The 18237-nt window shown below is 50.1% G+C and overlaps 1 protein-coding gene across 2 annotated transcripts in view; it reads left to right on the forward strand.

Annotated features, from left to right (window-relative positions):
- Window positions 1-2013: 2013 nt before the first annotated feature.
- Window positions 2014-18237, forward strand: part of Dlgap3 (DLG associated protein 3) — a 40769-nt gene continuing 24545 nt past the window's right edge. For both annotated transcript variants that reach the window (XM_059254989.1, XM_059254990.1), the window contains exons 1-3: window positions 2014-3117; window positions 6994-7199; window positions 7445-7517. In XM_059254989.1, coding sequence (XP_059110972.1) covers window positions 2014-3117; window positions 6994-7199; window positions 7445-7517 — 1383 coding nt within the window. The remainder of the gene's footprint in view (window positions 3118-6993; window positions 7200-7444; window positions 7518-18237) is intronic.

Below are 18237 nucleotides of genomic sequence, written 5' to 3' on the forward strand. Positions count from 1 at the left end.
CTTGAGGGTAGAGGAGAGGCCATTCAAAGAGGAAGGAACAGCTTGTGCCAGAATATAGGAACCATAATTCTGTCCGGTGAGACTTCAGACCCTTTAAGGACAGGGGCCACACTTAAATGACCTCAGTACACTTCTCATTCAGTCTGCCTTGCAGTAGGCGCTCTACAAATGTCTGTGGAATGCAGCCATCTTTAAGGGCAATGAAAACGCTGAAGCTGAGCACCATAGACAGATCACACAGACACCTGCAATTGGAGGTAGTCCAACCTGTGAGTGCATTTGCATACATTTGCATAATGAAGCCAACTTCATTTCCCTGAGGGTCTGAAGCCTCTGCATCATGGGGGATCCAACCAGTCCTGGTTTGGGGGGTTGGGAAAGAAAACTGTCAGGCCAGGGACCTGTCCTGAGGACTCCAGAAGGAATCTCATTCCTCCTCTATTGACTATTCACTTCTTTCTTGCCTGTCAGGAGCCAGTGGTCCTGCGCCTGCTGAAGTTAGGATTCTGCCTGGTGGTGGGGATCCTGATGGCGAGGATGGGACACCCTGGATGGTGAGTATTAGGGAGATGGAGGTTGTATTCAGAGTCTCAAACCCAAACACTCGATTTGAAGTGACTCAGCCCCTTTACTGGCTTTTCCATCTCCCCATTCTGAGTTCCATTTTCTCATGGTAAGTGTGGATAACGTCTACATGACAAGATTTTTCCGTCGGCTGAGAGGCCGCAAGGTGTGTGCGGTAGCCGGCGCATCACTAGTGTTAAGGAAATAGGAGGAGATGAGCTGCCGGCAGGGTCTGGAAGAAACCAGAAGCAGAGTGGGTGCGGGGAATCGGTGTGGGAAGGAGGGGAGATTGAGTCTTAGGAGGTGCTGCTGTCTGGAATCTCTGAGACTGCCATCTCCCAGTCAGCAGATGGCCCAGGAGCTGGTCTGGGGTGGGGGAGGGCTCCGTCTGCCAGATCCTCTGTCCCTGTCCCCCCTGCTGTCAACTCCTCCTGCCATAGCTCCTGTCCTGGCAGCTCCTGGAGTCCTGATTGGAGGCAGTTCTTGCTGAGAGCTGACCTCTCTTGTCCTGTAGCCTTGGCAAGCCTGGGATGGGGGCCAGAGACATTGGTTCCACAATGGCTTCTCCACTGGCTGCTGGCCTCACCGACCCCCTGTTCCTGGGAGGAAGAAGTCCTGAGTTCCAATCTCAGTCTGGTGTCACATGTGGTCTGGTCTAGACAGCATCCCTTCTCTGTGGTCTTTCCTCCCTTCACAACGCCCTCCGTGGGGAGGGAGTGTGGCAAAGGGTAATAGTCAGGGGGAGGGCAGGGATGGACTCAGTGGGGAGCATCTGGAAGCCAGCAAAAGTAGGAGGAACCTCTGGCATCCCTGAGGAGGGAGGAGCCTGTAGTCAGATTGGAGGAAGTAGATGTGGAAGGAAGTGGGGGTGTGTGTTAATGGAGTGGCGTGGAGATGTGGACGTGAAGTTAGTGTTCCCTTCCGTCGTGGTGCTGGGTGCTCTGCCTCCAAGGCCTGGCGTCGGCAGCAGTGGGATGTGGGCTAGGGTTGAGGCAGAGGGATGGCTGTGGATCAATTTGCTCCAGCTTAGCTTGTTAAAAGCCAGTTCACCTAATGACTGGTTTCTTTGAATATGTTGTATGTCTGCTTGGGTCTCCTTTTGTTTTTAATAATCTAAGGATATTTAAAAGCCCATTTGGCTGAAAGCATTTCCTCTAGTGAATAAGTATTTATCAAATTTGCAGCATTGATGAATGATGGGATTATTTTGTGCCCTTGTGTCTTTGTCTATTATGACTGTTTTAAGGACTTTTCAGTCCATGTGTGGAAAGATAGTATAATTAATCACAATAAATTGGTATGTACTACCAAGGGGATGCCACGGTGCCTAGTGAAAGATGATTTTAGGTGAAGTGGCCTGTTGTTCAGTCCAAATCCCTTTTCTCCCTCTTTTCTCAGGAGGTTCCTGGGGCCTGGCCCCCAACAATATGAAGAGCCTTTGCTGAGGCCATGAGGGGTTACCATGGCGACCGAGGCAGCCATCCCCGCCCAGCCCGCTTTGCTGACCAGCAGCATATGGACGTGGGCCCAGCTTCTAGGGCCCCGTACCTGCTGGGCTCCAGGGAGGCCTTCTCCACCGAGCCCCGCTTCTGTGCCCCAAGAGCTGGCCTGGGACACCTTTCTCCAGAAGGGCCCTTGAGCCTGAGTGAGGGTCCATCATCAGTAGGCCCTGAGGGAGGCCCAGGGGGGGTGGGGGCTGGGGGAGGCAGCAGTACCTTCCCCAGGATGTACCCCGGCCAGGGCCCCTTCGACACCTGCGAAGACTGTGTGGGCCACCCACAGGGCAAGGGTGCCACCCGCCTGCCTCCCACACTCCTGGATCAGTTTGAAAAGCAGTTGCCAGTTCAGCAAGATGGCTTCCACACACTCCCATACCAGCGAGGTCCAGCAGGGCCTGGGCCTGGACCTGGATCTGGCCCGGCCCCTGAGGCTCGCAGCGAGAGTCCTAGCCGCATCCGGCACCTGGTTCACTCTGTGCAGAAGCTCTTTGCCAAGTCCCACTCTCTGGAGGCACCTGGGAAGCGAGACTATAATGGGCCCAAGGCCGAGGGAAGAGGTGGCTCTGGGGGAGACAGCTACCCTGGCCCAGGCTCTGGAGGCCCTCACACCTCCCACCACCACCATCACCACCACCACCACCACCACCACCAGTCTCGACATGGCAAACGGAGCAAGAGCAAGGACCGCAAGGGGGATGGGCGACACCAGACCAAGGCCACAGGCTGGTGGAGCTCTGATGACAATTTGGACAGTGACAGTGGCTTTCTGGGGGGTGGGAGGCCCCCTGGAGAGCCCGGTGGTCCCTTCTGCCTGGAAGCTCCAGATGGGTCCTACCGAGACTTGAGCTTCAAGGGGCGTTCGGGCGGGTCGGACGGCCGCTGCCTTGCCTGCACTGGCATGTCCATGTCACTGGACGGACAGTCAGTCAAGCGAAGTGCCTGGCACACCATGATGGTCAGCCAGGGCCGGGATGGATACCCAGGGGCCGGGCCAGGAAAGGGGCTCCTGGGTCCAGAGACCAAGGCCAAAGCCAGGACTTATCACTATCTGCAGGTGAGGCTTTGTAGGGTGGGGAACCATGTTCTGAGTCCTCACCAGTCTGGTCCACTGGGGAACAGTGGACATGGTGGGGTGGCATCCAGCTATCCCTGGATTGGAGGTCCTGAAGGCAGGAGGCTCTGCTTCTGGGATATCTTGAGTCCGATTTGGGCATTCACTTTACTCATTTGTACAATGAATAGACCCCTCTAATCTGACCATGCATGCCAATACCAGGAAGACTTCTTGACCTTCTGGTTTGGACAGGATGCACTGAACTCTGTCTTCTGGGGTTGAAGGCAGTGTGAGGTTAAGGGAAGGCAGTGGATGGGACAGTGTGGTATTACCTATAGCACTACCTTGGAGCTTGGAGTTCAGCAGTTGGAGAGACGTTCTTCCAGCCCCAAGCCTTTCCCTAGACCTTTTATACTTAAATCCAGTTGGTCCAGTTATGGGAATATGAAGATCAGTTTCCAGAACATGCGTCTACTTGGGTTTGTCATTCTGGGCTGTGGTGTGGTGGGACAGTCCAGGAAATTATGGAGGAACCCAGAGGCATGCATTTTGGGGGTTTTCCAAGGCTAGTGACATCCTGAGGTTTGAGTGATTCCAGGCAGGGCTTCTTAAGAGTGGATGACAGAGTGATGGCTGTGGAGATCTCTCGTGCTGTCCCATGGGACCTTGTGGTCCTTTTGCCCAGGCTGGGAGCTCTGAGCCCTCCCCGGGGCTTTTGTTCCCACTTCAGCCGGCCCGTACTCCTGTCATTTTAGGAGGACAAATCAATACAAGTCTTGGCGATCTAGCAGATGTAGGGCTATCTCCAGAGTCCACATGTCTCCTAGGTTGTTAATCCACATCCATTCATTCAATGAACGTGTCCTTGATAAACAGTGATCAGGACCCCTGCCGCCGAGGACTCACAGTTTCTAGGGACTAGACCAGGAAGCAGATGGTAACACAGAGGAGGTTCCTCGCTCACCTGTGGGTGGTGGCTAGGGGTGGCTCGGGGAAAGCTCCTGTGAGGAATGTCTCTGTGGAGGAGCTGGAGTTAGTCAAGTGCAGACTGAAGGTGCCCCAGGAAGATGCTACAGCGTGTTGGAAGGTATGGAGAGGTGAGCTTGCATGAGCCTTTGGGGTGACATTGGCCTTGCATGTCAGTTATACACATGTTAGTACTCTCCTGGGGGATCTCATGAAGGCCCAAGAGAGCAGATAGGCCTATAGCAAAACTAGGACTAGACGTCTTGAGATTTGAGATGTGTAGGTTAGCTTCAGATTTCTCCCTCCCTGGGTGGGCAGGTAATCTAGGCTGAGAACTGAAATGCTCAGGGAGGAAGCACTCACCCCTCCTCCCTTGTAAGCAGACCTGGCCACCATTTTGCTGCTCCCTGCTGCTTCTCCGGGGCTGTCCTGGCCTCCCTGGGGGCTTCCTTTTTAACATGCACCTCACAGTGTCCTGCAGAGGAGCAGAGAGCTCTGCAGTGGCTGTGGAGTGGGAGCCCTGCAGTGTGGCCGCGCGTGCCCTGGCCATCCCATTTGCTGGCCCCCTGCCACGCCTCTCCATAGAGGATGGGGGTGGGGATGGTTCTCAGAGCCTGGGGTTCCAGAGCATCGTAACGGGATGGGGTTTGGGTGGGGGCCTGAGTCCATTTGTGGGTGAACCAAAGGCTGCAAAGACCTTCCAAGACAGCCTAGTGCTTCCCTGGTACAGAAGTCGGGGAGGTTGGCTTTATGTGACCTGGTGTCTTCATTGGGATATTCCCCTCTCCCCCTCTCTTTTGAGATAGGGTCTCATGTAGCCCAGGGTGGCCTCCAACTAACTGCGTAGCCCAGGTTGTCTCCATCTGCCTCCACCTCCCAGTTGCAGTAATACATCACCACAGCCAGCTTCCCACGCCTTTAATGGAGCCCGATTTCTCTCCCTGGACACCAGTGAGCCTGTGAGCCTTTTCTTCCCCCTCAGAGCATCGCTCATTTCCTCTCTGTTTCCATCTTCCTTCCAATGGAGCTCTGGTCCCTCACTGAACCTGCTCCCTTAGGAGGGTGTCTCCCTGTACCGTCATTAGCTTCACTCCTCTCGTGAGTGCCCCCCTCCCTCAGCCTCGCTCCTTCTTGGAACCTCCATACTTGCTCTGTTTAACCTCTTCCTCCCAGGATGTGCTGTAAATCCTTCTCCCCTTAGATCTCATTCTTCACAACGTGGTGACCGTCACGGACTCGAACCCATGCTGGCTTGGTCCCTCCTCTGCTAAGGCTCCTCAGCCCCTTCCTCCCCCTGCTGCCCCTGTAGTTAAAGCTGATCTTGACTGGCTTTCTTGAAAATGCACCCACAGCACCTTTTACCCTGAAACATTTCTCCAAATCCTCACCCCCTACCACTTTCTGCCCATCCCTTTCCATAGAGCATAGATCCCTTCCTCACTTCCTTTCACTTTTCATCCCAGTCGGATGTTCACATCCTGCCCTTGATAGTGCCCTGGGTGCTGGTCACCAGTGGTCTCAGGGAGCAGTCCCCAGAGGAGCCTTCAGTGCCTAGAATAAGAGCCACCATTTACTGAGTGGTCCCTTGTGCTGGGCACTCCGTTGCCTGTTTATCTTTCCCACCAACTGTTCTGATGTAGGTATAATTACTTTTACCAATTTATAGACCAGGAGACTGATGCTTGGAGCTTAATTAGCCTTGCTCAAGTTCACCTAGCTAGCAAGCGACAGGGCCAGCATTTGCTCTGGGTCTCCTAACTCCAGAACACAAGTTACTAACCTTGGAGAGCACTGTGGCATTTGACATAATTGACTCCCTTTCTTCTCGAAATGTCTCGTTTCTGTGACATGGCATTCTCCTGACTCCCTCCTACCCCTCTGCCCACTCCTTCTCAGGTGACTTCACAGTCCCCTTTCCTTTCTCTGCAGTCCTTTTTAAAATGCCAGTGGGTCTATCCTCAGACCCTCCCCCCTGGGGTGTCTCCTTTACCCCTGGGCATCTGGTTGCCGCCCCCCCCCCCACCCCCGATTTCCGCATGTCTGCCCTCCAGCCCATCTCCACCGGTAAACCCAAGAGTAAGCAGAACAAACACCTCAGTTCTAGGCTAAAGTCAGGTACTCAACATTGAACCTGTCACCCCTTCCCAAATGGATTTGTTTGGAGTTCTGGGCTCAGTGAAGGACAGTACTCCCACCCCCAGGTCCTTAGCCATCCCAGTCATCTGGGACTCCTCTCAGCTCCTCTTGCCCCCCCCCCCCAAATCAGACTCAGTGATGCTCCTTAACACCTCTCATCTCCGTCTCCTCCTCTTCCCCTTGGTCTCATTGTCTTAATTTAGGCCGCATCATCCCTTGCCTGCAGAACAGCCTCAGCCTCCTAATTAGCTTCCCTCCTGCCACTTGAGCTGCTGCCTGGGCCCTGATCTTCTGACCATCTAGCCTCGGTCTAGACTGTGGAAAGTGACGATGCTCTCCCTGCCTAATACCCTCTGTGGTTCTTTGAGAGCTGGGAGAGAGCCAGAGGATGGGGGAGTGGAAGCATGTTGAAAGGATGAAGAGGATGGGCGAAAGCTGACAGGTCAGGTGATGCTGGACGTATGGGGATAGGATTGAGAGGCCACTCAGGCCTCTGGTCTTCAGTGTCTTGGCGTCATCTGAGATGTCACCCAGAGGCTCTTCAGCTGACCTTCTATTGAGTGGCTAAAGGTCTCTGGAGGATGATGCAGCAACTCCCACAAGGGAGAGGAACGCCCCTAAGACATCCCCTCTAGGTCCTTTGTGCATTCTCTTCAGAGTGACTTGCTCCCCAGCAGGGCAGAGCGCCTCCCGCTGGCGGTGGGAGGAAGAACACCCTCTCCTCCACGCCGAAGGATGACTGAGTCTGAGAGATAGAGGCTCTTGTCCTTGCAGGTGCCGCAAGACGACTGGGGGGGTTACCCCACGGGTGGCAAGGATGGGGAGATCCCCTGCCGCAGGATGCGGAGCGGCAGCTACATCAAAGCCATGGGGGATGAGGACAGTGGAGACTCAGACGGTAGCCCCAAGACATCTCCCAAAGCACTTGCCCGCCGCTTTGCCTCCCGCCGCTCTTCCAGCGTGGACACAGCCAGGATCAAGTAAGGAGGGTGGTGTGTGTGTGTGTGGGGGGGTCAGGGATGATTCGGAGTCCCTGCAGGGACAGTCCTACTCTCTGACTTAGCGTTTCTCTTGTGGTGGGAGGGGAAGAGACCTGGGGAGCTTCTTTGTCGGGTGGGGGTGGGGGGTTATGAGGTACAGAACCTAGTCGGAGGCCCTAATATTATCATGCCCACTCTCCCCCTCCTAGCATACCCCCATTCTGACTGGGTATTTCCTTTTTCAGCTGCTGTGTCCCACCCCGGATCCATCCCCGGAGTTCCATCCCCGGCTACAGCCGTTCCCTCACAACTGGACAGGTAGGGAGTGGCCCTGTATACCCGGAGGGAAGGGTAAGAAAGGGAAGCTCTGTGCTCTTTCTATGCGGTCATGCCAGTCTATCCGTGGAGAGAAAGCAAGCCTGGTTGTGGGCAAGCCCCGAAGCCTGCCTGTGACTTCAGAGCTTCTTGGGCTGGGAAACCCCGAGAACCCACCACGTGTGCTCCAAGTGTGAGCATGTGCGGAAGGACAGCATCATTTCTCTGCGACTCTCCAGCCCTCCTCAGGCCTGACTGCACCCGACTCATAAGTGAGAGGTGCAGACAAGGCAGAGGCAGATTTGAAGTCTCCCAGGCTATCTGGGCCTGAGTTCTGCTGCCATGACCCCCACTCCCGTGGACTACATTCCCTTTCAACACCTCTGTTTCCTCATCTTTGAAAGGATAAGGGTAAGCCAGAAATGACGGCACATGCCCAGCAGTCTGGGCAGTCTTGGCACGTGTGAAGGGAAGGTGGGCAAGGTCGTACGTAGTTCAAGGCCAACCTTGGCTACATAGTAAGACTCTGATCTCAGAGAAACAAAACCAGAGGACAGTGTTAGTGTTAGATAACTCTTAGGGGATTTGTGGGGTTCAGTAGAAAACAACAGTCAAATGCAAGGTACTGGCCCCAGACCGATGTTTTATAAAATTGAGTTCTAATGCTGGAGTTCCAATGTAGCTCACTTAGCAAAGTGCTTGCCTTGCATTCACGAAGTCCTGGCTTCGATCCCGTTGAGGCACACACCTGTCTCAGCAGACAGATCAAGAGTTCAAGGCCATCCTCAGTTACTTAGCAAGTTGGAGGCCACTCTGGGGTACAGGAAACCCTATCTCAAAGAGAGTAAAGTGATTTCTATACCTGAGTCTAGGCCTGCCTTTCCATTAAATGGAGGCAGTGGTAGTTTATATTTGAATGTAGGGGACAGAGGGTTGAAGAGAGGCTGAACTACTTACCAACTGAGTGACCTGGGGCAAGTTACATGACTTTTGAGCCCCTTCCTTCCCTTTTTAAAAATAGGCATCATAATAGCATTCTTGGCGCAGAGCCAGTGCTCAAGAAAGGTTAGCTATTTTTACTGTTTGCTGGGGGGTGCGGGGAGAGCAGTGCGCAAGGCCGCGCAGAAGACCGTCCATCGGCTCCTGTTGCGAGCCTCGGCAGCCTCTCAGGACCCTTTCCTTTGTTCCGTTTCCTGAATCCGATTCTGATTTGGCACAGCTGTCTCTCTGCATCAAGCCAGCCTCTGTCCCTGGTGCCACTAGTTAACGCCCGGTCCTCATGTTCCTTGACCATCGGTGACGTCTGACATAGGGGATGACCCTTCTTCCTGGAACACTTTCTTCTGGTGGCTCTTCGGACACCACACCCCCTCCACCTCCCCCGACTGCTAATTCTTATCTGTGTCTCAGGATGTCACCACCGGAGTTTTCCAGGGCTCTGTCCCTGCTCTGCTTTGTACACCCACTCCGTAGGTGATCTCATCCAGGCTTGTAGCTTTGAATATTACCGAGAGCCTCTTGACTCCCAGATGCATAACTCCACAGCCCAAAGCCTCCCTGGGATGCCAGACATGTACATGGAGCTGTGTATTGGAACACACTTGGATGGCTGGTACAGAACCCCTCCCCCCATTCTCTTCCCCCCAGATCCCTGCTCCACCCACTGCCATCTCCTTTTCAGATAATGGCAGTTTTATTTTTCTAGGACGTATGGTCCGAAAACCCAAAGTCAGTCTTTTTTGGTCTTCCCTCCCTCCCTCCCTCCCTCCCTCCCTTCTGGAGCTGTGATTGAACCCAGTACCTTACTCATGTTGAGCACACACTCCATCACAGAGCTATGCCCCCAGTCCATGAAGTCAGACTGTTCTCTCTGCTGTACATGCCCTGTCCTTTGGTCCTTCAGCTAGTCCTGTCCGTGGTATTTCCAGGCTCCATTCACCCTTCACCAACTGCACTGCAATCCCCACGGGCTTGGTCGGGGCGTTGCACTGCCTTCTTGTTGGTCTTCTGTGTTTATCCTGACTCCGACTCATTCTCTGTCAGTATAGCCAGAACAGTTCTTTAAAAATATAACTCCAGCTGTTTGCCTTTCTGCTCAGAGGATAGCCACCCAGGGCTTTATTGGGGTTTACAAAGCCTTGTCTGAGCTGGCCAGTGTTACCTTCTGTTCATCTCTTAGCTCTGTTCCCTTCCCCTCCTTCCCTACACTGCCCCCGCCTGCTCCCCGGACATGGAAGCGAGACTCCAGCCTCAGGACTTTAGCATTTGTTCCTGCCTGGATTTCTCCTTCCCAGACTCTCCTGTGGACCACTCTTCACGTTCTTTTTTTTTTTCAGCTCTCTCCCAACTGTTCTGAAATTTGAATCTAAACCTTCCAAACATTTCCTATTCCTCGCCTTCCTCCTCCCTCTCTCTCCCTCCCACTTTACATTATCTAACAGTGTATATACTTGGCATATTTCTCCTGGAGGTGTGACTTAAGAGTCTTTGCTTTACAGAAGAGGAGAGCGAGGCTCAAAGCGCCAGAGATGCTGTCCTGTTATCCCTAATGATGCTTTTTCCTCCCGAGTGGATTTATCTCTTTAGTATCTGCCTTGAACATCGTTTTCCATCTTTGGCTTTAAAGTGTTTTGTCCCATATGTTTCAGGTATGTCTTTTTAAATAGTTTCTGACTAGATTTGCCCTTACATCCGTTTGATAATTGCTTGAGAGTTTTGTACATTTATATTTATTGTGGTTGCTGATACACTTGGATTTATTTCTATCATCTTACTTTGCAAGGCTTCCATTTATCCTGCCTGGGTAAGGGAGTGCATGCTGGGGCGCACGTGTGGAGGTCGGCTGGCAACATGGAGGAAGAATCGGTTCTCTTCTTCCATCGTGTGGATCCTAGAGGTTGAACTTAGGTTGTCAAGCTTGGCGGCAAGGCCTTCACCCGATGATCCATCTTGCCTGGTTCTGGCCAGCGTTTTAATGATGCTTTTCTTCCTTCCTTTATGTCTGTCAGTCTGTCTTTCATCCTTGTTGTGATAGGGTCTCACTGTGTAGCCCAGGCTGGCCTATAACTTGCTATGTAGCCCAGGATGGCTTTGAACTTGTGACCACCCTCCTGCCTCAGCCTCCTGAGGGCTGATGACGGGTTTATATCACCACACCCAGCAGAGCTGGTGCTTTTTTGCTCCTTTGCTGCCGTCTTTGGATTGACTGAGCTGGCTTTTTTCCTCTCTCTGCCAGATCCCACGCTGGCTTGACAGTTACATATTCCGTTTTAATCTTTATGGTTACTCCTGTAATTTTAATGTGCATACTTGACTTAGTCTGAAGCCGACAAGGTTTCCCACTCTCGCTCTGAATAATGCAAAGTCCTTCGGGTGCTTTAATTTTGATGACCTCCTCCTTTTCTTTTTTAAGCCATAGGAATTCATTTGGGGACAGGAGAGAGTGCCTCTAGCTCAGTGATGGAATACTTGCCCAGCATAAATGAGGCCCCGGGTCCTCTCCCCAGTGCCCACACGAAAACGTTATTTTCCTGACATTCTAGATGCTGGAAATGGAGTGTTAAGATGTCAGCCACGGTGCTTTCCTCTGTTGAAGGGACTTGTGTTCGGATTTTGTTTGAAGAAAAGGCATTTGAATGTTGTGGTTATTATTGTTACATTTATTCACTTATTATCTGTTTATGTGCATTTCCCTGCGTGTGTGCTGCGTACGGCACACATGTGGAGGCCAGAGGACAGCTTGGGAGAGTCTGTTCTCTCTTTCTACCACGTGGGTTCTGAGGTCGTCAGACTTGGTGGTGGCAGTCACCTTTACCCGCTGTACCACCTCACAGTGTGCAGGCTCTCTCTCTCTCTCTCTCTCTTTTAGTCCTAGGGCCGTACACGTGCTGGGGACGTGCTCTGATATTGCATTATATCCCAGAATTCTTTTGTTTTTACTTTTTTTTATTGTATTTTTATTTTAGTGTGTGTGTCCATCCGTCCATCCGTGTGTGTGTGTGTGTGTGTGTGTGTGTGTGTGTGTGTGTCCATCCATCCATCTGTGTGTGTGTGTGTGTCCATCCGTCCGTGTGTGTGTGTGTCTCCGTCCGTCCATTCGTCTGTGTGTGTGTGTGTGTGTGTGTGTGTGTGTGTGTGTGTCCATCCATCCATCTGTGTGTGTGTGTGTGTCCATCCGTCCGTGTGTGTGTGTGTCTCCGTCCGTCCATTCGTCTGTGTGTGTGTGTGTGTGTGTGTGTGTGTGTGTGTGTCCTTCAGTGTGTGCATGTGGAGGTCAGAGGACAGCTTGTGGGAGTCAGACCTTTCTGTCATGTGGATTCCAGAGATTGAACTCAAGTTGTCAGGCGTGGTGACAGGCTCCTTTACCTGCTCAGCCATCGCCGGCTGCCAGAAGTCTTTTAACTTTTTTTTTTTTTTTAAAGAAATGATTTTTGTTACTGTTGTTGTTGTTGTTTTTTGTTTTTGAGACAGTTTCTCTATGTAGGTTTGACTGTCCTGGAACTCACTCTGTAGATCAGGCTGGCCTTGAACTCACAGAGATCCACCTGTCTCTGCCTCCTGGAGTGCTGGGATTAAAGGCATGTGACACCACCGTCTTTCTAAGTAGGTCTTGAAGTCACTCTCCTCCTTCCCCAGTCTCTTGAGTAGCTGGTTTGACCGTCCTGTACCACCAGCCCCCCCCATAACTCACATTAAATTTAATGGAGGTATATTAAATGGAATTTTTTTTTTCCAAAGTTTTTGTTTTATTATAAAATGGAAAGCTTTGCCTAGGCCATGATCACAACAAAATTAATGTCTCTTGCATTTTATTTTAGGCATATGATCAATTTTGAGGGTGTTTTTGTGGGGAAGGCATGTGACATTTGATTTTCATTTTTTGGGGATCTACATGAGGGTCTCAGGCTGATTTCAAATTCAGTATGTAGCTGAGGATGATCCTGAACTTCTGAACCTCCTGCTTCCACCTCCTGAGTGCTGGGGTGACAGGCCTGCATTGTACCACTATGCTTGGTTCTCTGCAGCCCTGTGGATCGAGCCCTGGGCTTCATGCATGCTTGGAAGGCACTCTGCCGACGGAGCGCACTTCAGTCCTTATTAGTTTTTACTCTACTTTTTTTCTAGTTTTTTGAGGTAGGGTTTCGTCGTGTAACAGCCCTGGCTGTCCTGGAACTCACTCTGTAGACTAGGCTGGCCTCGAACTCAGAGATCTGCCTGCCTCTGCCTCCCGAGTGCTGGGATTAAAGGTGTGTGCCACCGCCGCCCGGCTGTTTTTGCACTATTACTCCTGTTATCTACGCCCCTGTCGTCGGCCCTTTTCCGTGTCATTCTAGCTTCCTGTGTGAATTCCTTCCTCCCAAAGTGTATTCTTTAGTTTTTCCAGTGACCGTAGGTAGCAAGCTCTGACTGATGGATGTAATTTAGCTTATTAGGGGACATCCAAGTCAGTATTTGTCCCTCTCATTGTCTGATACTAAGAAGTCTGCTGCAACATGACTGTCTTTGTGTGTAATTCCCATTTTTCTCTGGTTGCTGTTGAGATTTTGTTCAGACTTTGGTGTCTGCACTTTTACTGTGTTGTACGTGCGTGTTTGTGGGTACACCTCCTAAATCTGAGGATTTGTGCCTTTCATGGATTTTGGAAAATCCCCTTTCCTCCCTCTTACTATTTGCCAGTACACTCCTACCCTTAACCTCCACCTCAGCCTAGTAACTGACAATCGAACCTATAGTCGTGCACATATTGGGCAAATACTCTTCCATGGAGCCATACCCTCAGGCCTCTCTCTCTCTCTCTCCCCCTCCCTCCCTCCCTCTTGGTTCAGTGGTGGTATGTACCTTTAAATCCCAGCACCAGGGATGGAGGAAGGCTCTCCTCAGAGGCCAGCCTGTTCTACACAGCAAGTTCAAGGCCAGCTAGGGCTACATAGTGAGACCTTGTCTGAACAAAAATTCTCTTCTTTTTGAGACGAAGAATTTTGAATTTGTTCAAGGCTGACCTTGAACTCATTCTGTATCCTAGGTGGGTCCTGAATTTATGGTCCCTCTGCCCCAGCTTCCTGAGCGGCTGGAGTTCTAAGGCTGTGCCGCCATGCCTGCCTGGTTTATGAGGTGATGGAGGTTGAACCCAGGTCGTCTTGGGGGATAAGCAAGCACTCTACAATTGAGCTACATTGAGGCCTTTGACCACGACTCCTTCAGTTTGTTTTTGTCTCCCCTTCCCCTTCTCTTTCTCTTCCCTCTCCTCCTCCTCCTCCTCCTCTTTCGGGTCTCCCATCACATGTGTGTCTATGTGCTTGCTGTTGCCCTGTGCGTCCCCAGGGCTTGCTCACTCTAGTCTGTAGTTTTCTCCTCTCTGGACTGGACAGTCTGATTGGTTTGTCTTCAGATTTGTTGATCGTGTCTTATAACTAAACCTCTCCATGGAACTTTTCATTTCAGTTGTTGTACTTTTCAGCTCTTGAATGCATATTTGTTTCTTTTCTTAATTTGTACAAATTCATTGCGTGTGTGATGTCCATATGTATATGTGGTATGTATTTTGATGCACACACATGCTACAGTGCCCATGTGCAGGCCAGAGGGGAGCTTTATGGAGCTGGTTCCCTCCTTTCACCTTTCTGTGGGTTCCAGGGTTGGAAGGAGGGTAGCCAGACCTGCTTGGCAAGCGCCTTCACCTCCTGAGCCATCTCACTGGCCCCCCATTTCTTTTTTAAAAACAAATTAATAATAGTAAGGGCCAGCGAGATGGCTTAGCACTTAATAGAGCATATTGCTCTTGCAGAGGACCCAAGTTTGGTTCTCAGAGCCTACATCTTGCTGTAATTACAGTGTGCTAGGGGATCCAATGCTTTCTTCTGGCCTCTGACACCACCTGAATGCACATTTACATATAATTAAAATAATAATAATAATAATAATAATAATAATAATAATAATAATAAACAGGCTGGATGTAGTGATGCATGCCTACAGTTCTAGAAAGCCAACACAGGATAACGTGTTCGATGTCAGCCTGAGCTACATAGTGAGTTTAAGGCTAGCCTGGGTACTCCCAGGAGACCCTGGAGTCTAAACTCCTCCTCCTCCTCTTCTCCATTTGCGTATTGTGACTTCTGTCCATGAAATCATTGTTATGCTTGCCTTTCAGTCTTTGAACATGGCTTCCTTTAGCTCTTTGAATATGATTATAATAACTACTTTGTTGTTTGGGTGTGATAAACCCGACCATTTATACTTTCTTCTTTATTTGCATGACATAATATTTTGTTGAATACGGAGCATTTTAGGTAATATAGTGTGACAATTCTGGGCTCTTATTTTACTTCCCAAAGATTGCTGTTGCTTTGTTTATTTGTGTTAATTCCTGGAGTAAACCTGTGAAATCTGCTTCTCCTGTAACACGCAGCCTCTGATGTCTTCACTTTTTTTTTTTCTTTTGCTTTTTAAGCCTTGTTTCCTAGAGATTGCTGTGGTGTCTGCATAGCTTTGTTTTGGCCAAAGATTGGGTAGAAGTTGTCCTTGAAACCCTTAAGCCAGAGAGGTTTCCTCTTTCAGTCTGTGTTTGTTTTTAAGCCTTTTCCGGCTTCACTCATCATCAGGGGCTCTTGTGTTTCCTGTGCACATGTGTGCAGATTTCACTGCTGGGGGACACTGGGGTGTGGGACCTGTGATGGTGTACAGGTTCTCAGACTCTTCTCTGTCACACTCCCAGAATTCTCTGTAAAAGATCAGACCAGGACCAGTGAGATGGTTCATGTGGTGCTTGAGTAAATCCCCGGGGCCCACATAAAGATGGAAAAAGAACATTGACGACACGGTTGACCTCTGACCCCCACACCTGTGCCGTGGCACCAATGTGCATACACATTATGTACATATAACAACAGACAAATTTTTAAAATAGCAGTCTTGTCAGCCAGTCTGTTGCTAGCCCCACAGCCTAGCATTGCTGTGGCCTTCCTGCTCATGACACTGTGACACCACTGTACCTGATAATGCTACGAGGTCAGAGGGCCTCTGGCAGTGGCCACGGAGCAGCCATTTTGACAGTACAGAGCCGGGAGAGCCCTGAGAGCTGGGGCCTTGGCGAGTGGCAGCAGGACCGGAGCCCTACCTTCTCATGAAGCTCGGTGACTTTCACGATCCGTCCGTACCCTCTTGAGTGACTTTGATCTGCCTTCAGAGTGACACAATGGTTGTTCCTGACAGCTGTGTCCATCTTTAGAGCTGTCTGGGGAGTAGGGTTTGTTGTTCTTATTCTGTTTTGTCTGAAGTCATGAGGAAGTCGGGGGAATTCCCAGCCAATGTCATCTCTTAAAACATTGCCTTCCCCACAGTCCCAGAGACTCCATCTGGCGCTCCCGTGAGTTGTATCCGGGACCTTCCCTGCATGCCTCTCAGCCTTCCGTTCCTTCCCTGTCTCTTTGCCACCCTCTACTTGGTATTGTCGCCTTATTAAAATTTCTTCTATTGTTTTCTGTGGACTATTAACTTATAAATTGGGCTTTAAATTTCACTGAGTTTTTTAAAAAAGAAATTTCTTGGAGTTCTTTTTCAAATCTTTAGTATACACCCCCCCCCCCAGCCAACTTTTTGTCCTTGCCTTTATTTATTTATTTGTTTATTTATTTTACATACCTACAACAGTTTCCCCTCCCGCTCTCCTCCTGTTCCCTCCCCCCACCTCCTTTCTACCCGCCCCCCCCCCATACAATCTTCAGAAAAGACCCATGGGAGTCAACAAAGCATAGCGTATCAGGTTGAGGCAGGACCAGTTATCTATGTTTTTTCTAATGCTGGCTTTTTTTTGTTGTTTTTTTTTTTGCTGTGGGTTTTTTGTTGTTGTTATTTATTTATTTGTTTTTTTTTGAGACAGGGTCTCATGTAGCTCAGGCTGGTGTAGAACAGAACTGTAGTGGAGGATGACCTTGAACTCTTGATCCTCCGGCCTCCACCTCTGAGATGCTGGGACTACAAGCATTCACCACCATGCCACCTAGTTTTATCATTTAAATTAGAAACTATTAAACATAGTTTAATGCTTGGTGCAGTGTATCCCCAGTATTTAGGAGAATGAGGCAGGAGGATTGTTTGAGCCTAGCATTTGGGGCCTATCCTAAGCAAAATAGAGAGACTTGTCTTAAAACAACAACATTATTTATCCATTGTGGTGAGCACATTTTGGAGGTAGACATAGGAGGATTAGGAATTCAAGGCCAATGTTGACTCCATTGTGAGTTCAAAGCCTGCCTGGGCTACATGAGACCCTTTTCAACAACAACAAACAAGGAACTCCAAACCAAAACAGTGGCAACAAGAACAACAATAAAAACAACCTCAAAACAAAACCAGCCAGCCAGCCAACCAACCAAACAAAAAACTAACCACAAAGCACAATGTGGTTTAAAAGAGATTTTGTTATAGCTAAGGTATCGTTATTTGCTCTAACAGAATGTCTAGGTTCTGGCATTACTTAAAACTCAGTAACAATTTAGTTCTTTTTTTAATGTCATAGTTTAAATTAGTTATTCACTGCTATGTAATAAATCGCCTGAACACTGAGCCTTAAAAACAACATAGTTTGAATCCACTGGTTTGTATAGGCCAGAGTGCGGCTCAGCCCAGTGCACCTGCACATGGTGTCTCACAAGGCTGTGGTTGCCTCACAGCCTGGCTGGAGGAGGACTCGCTTCCATGCTCACCCATCCCATGTGGCTATTGAGAAGACTCGGCTTCTCCATGGCAATTGGGCAGCAATACAGGTTTTACCTCCTTCGTAGCAATAGTAGAGAGGGAGGGTGGGGGGCAGAGAGACGGAAACTAAGATGGAAGCCACTCTGTCTGCTACATTTTATTCATTAGAAGTAGACCACTGTCTGGGTGGTGGTGGTGGTGGTGGCGGCGGCGGCGGCGGTGGCCGTGCATGCCTTTAATCCCAGCACTCGGGAGGCAGAGGCAGGCGGATCTCTGTGAGTTCCAGGCCATCTTGGTTGGTCTACAGAGAGAGAGTTCCAGGACAGCCAAGACTGTTACATAGAGAAACCTTGTCTTGGAAAACAAAACAAAACAAAAAAACAAACAAACAAAAGAGTGGACAACTGAGTTTAGTCCACATTCCAGAGGAAGTACATGCCGTGAAGGGTGCTATTAGAGATATCCTACATGTAGACAAGGTTACCTCCTTTTCATTGTGGCTTCTTCTTGGTAAGGCCAAAGCAGCTTCAGTGAGGCATGATCTCCTGGGATACATTCTGTGGTTCTTTCTGTTACAATAGTCCTGATCTGAGACTGCTTGATGTTAATTTTTAATCTGGGCCATGTAAGCCCGTGCACAGACAGTCCTGAGTCTGGAGGAAGGCTGGTTTGTGTGTACAGCAAGGCCATGCACACACAGTCCCGAGTCTCTAGGAAGGCTGGTTTGTGTGTATAGCTTCTTAGAGGATTTGCCTCCTTTCCTCTCCTTGGCATCTCAGCTACAGACTGGCTTCCTTGTCATGAGCCTATGGTGATGATTGATAGTATTTTTTTTCTAGTCTACATTATCATCAAAGGTTTATGAAGGTTCTAATTTCTGCTTCTCATTTGGGCGTCACACAGGCCCAAAGCCTCACTCTGGCACCAGAATGGGTGTTAAAACTTAAACCTTTGGTTGCTGAGACCAGTAGCCCCTGCCTCCAACCTTCCGCCTCCACCAGGCTCTTTGCAGCATTGGCACACACAG

This window comes from Peromyscus eremicus, chromosome 2 (assembly GCF_949786415.1).
Source record: "Peromyscus eremicus chromosome 2, PerEre_H2_v1, whole genome shotgun sequence".
NCBI classification, from domain to species: domain Eukaryota; kingdom Metazoa; phylum Chordata; class Mammalia; order Rodentia; family Cricetidae; genus Peromyscus; species Peromyscus eremicus.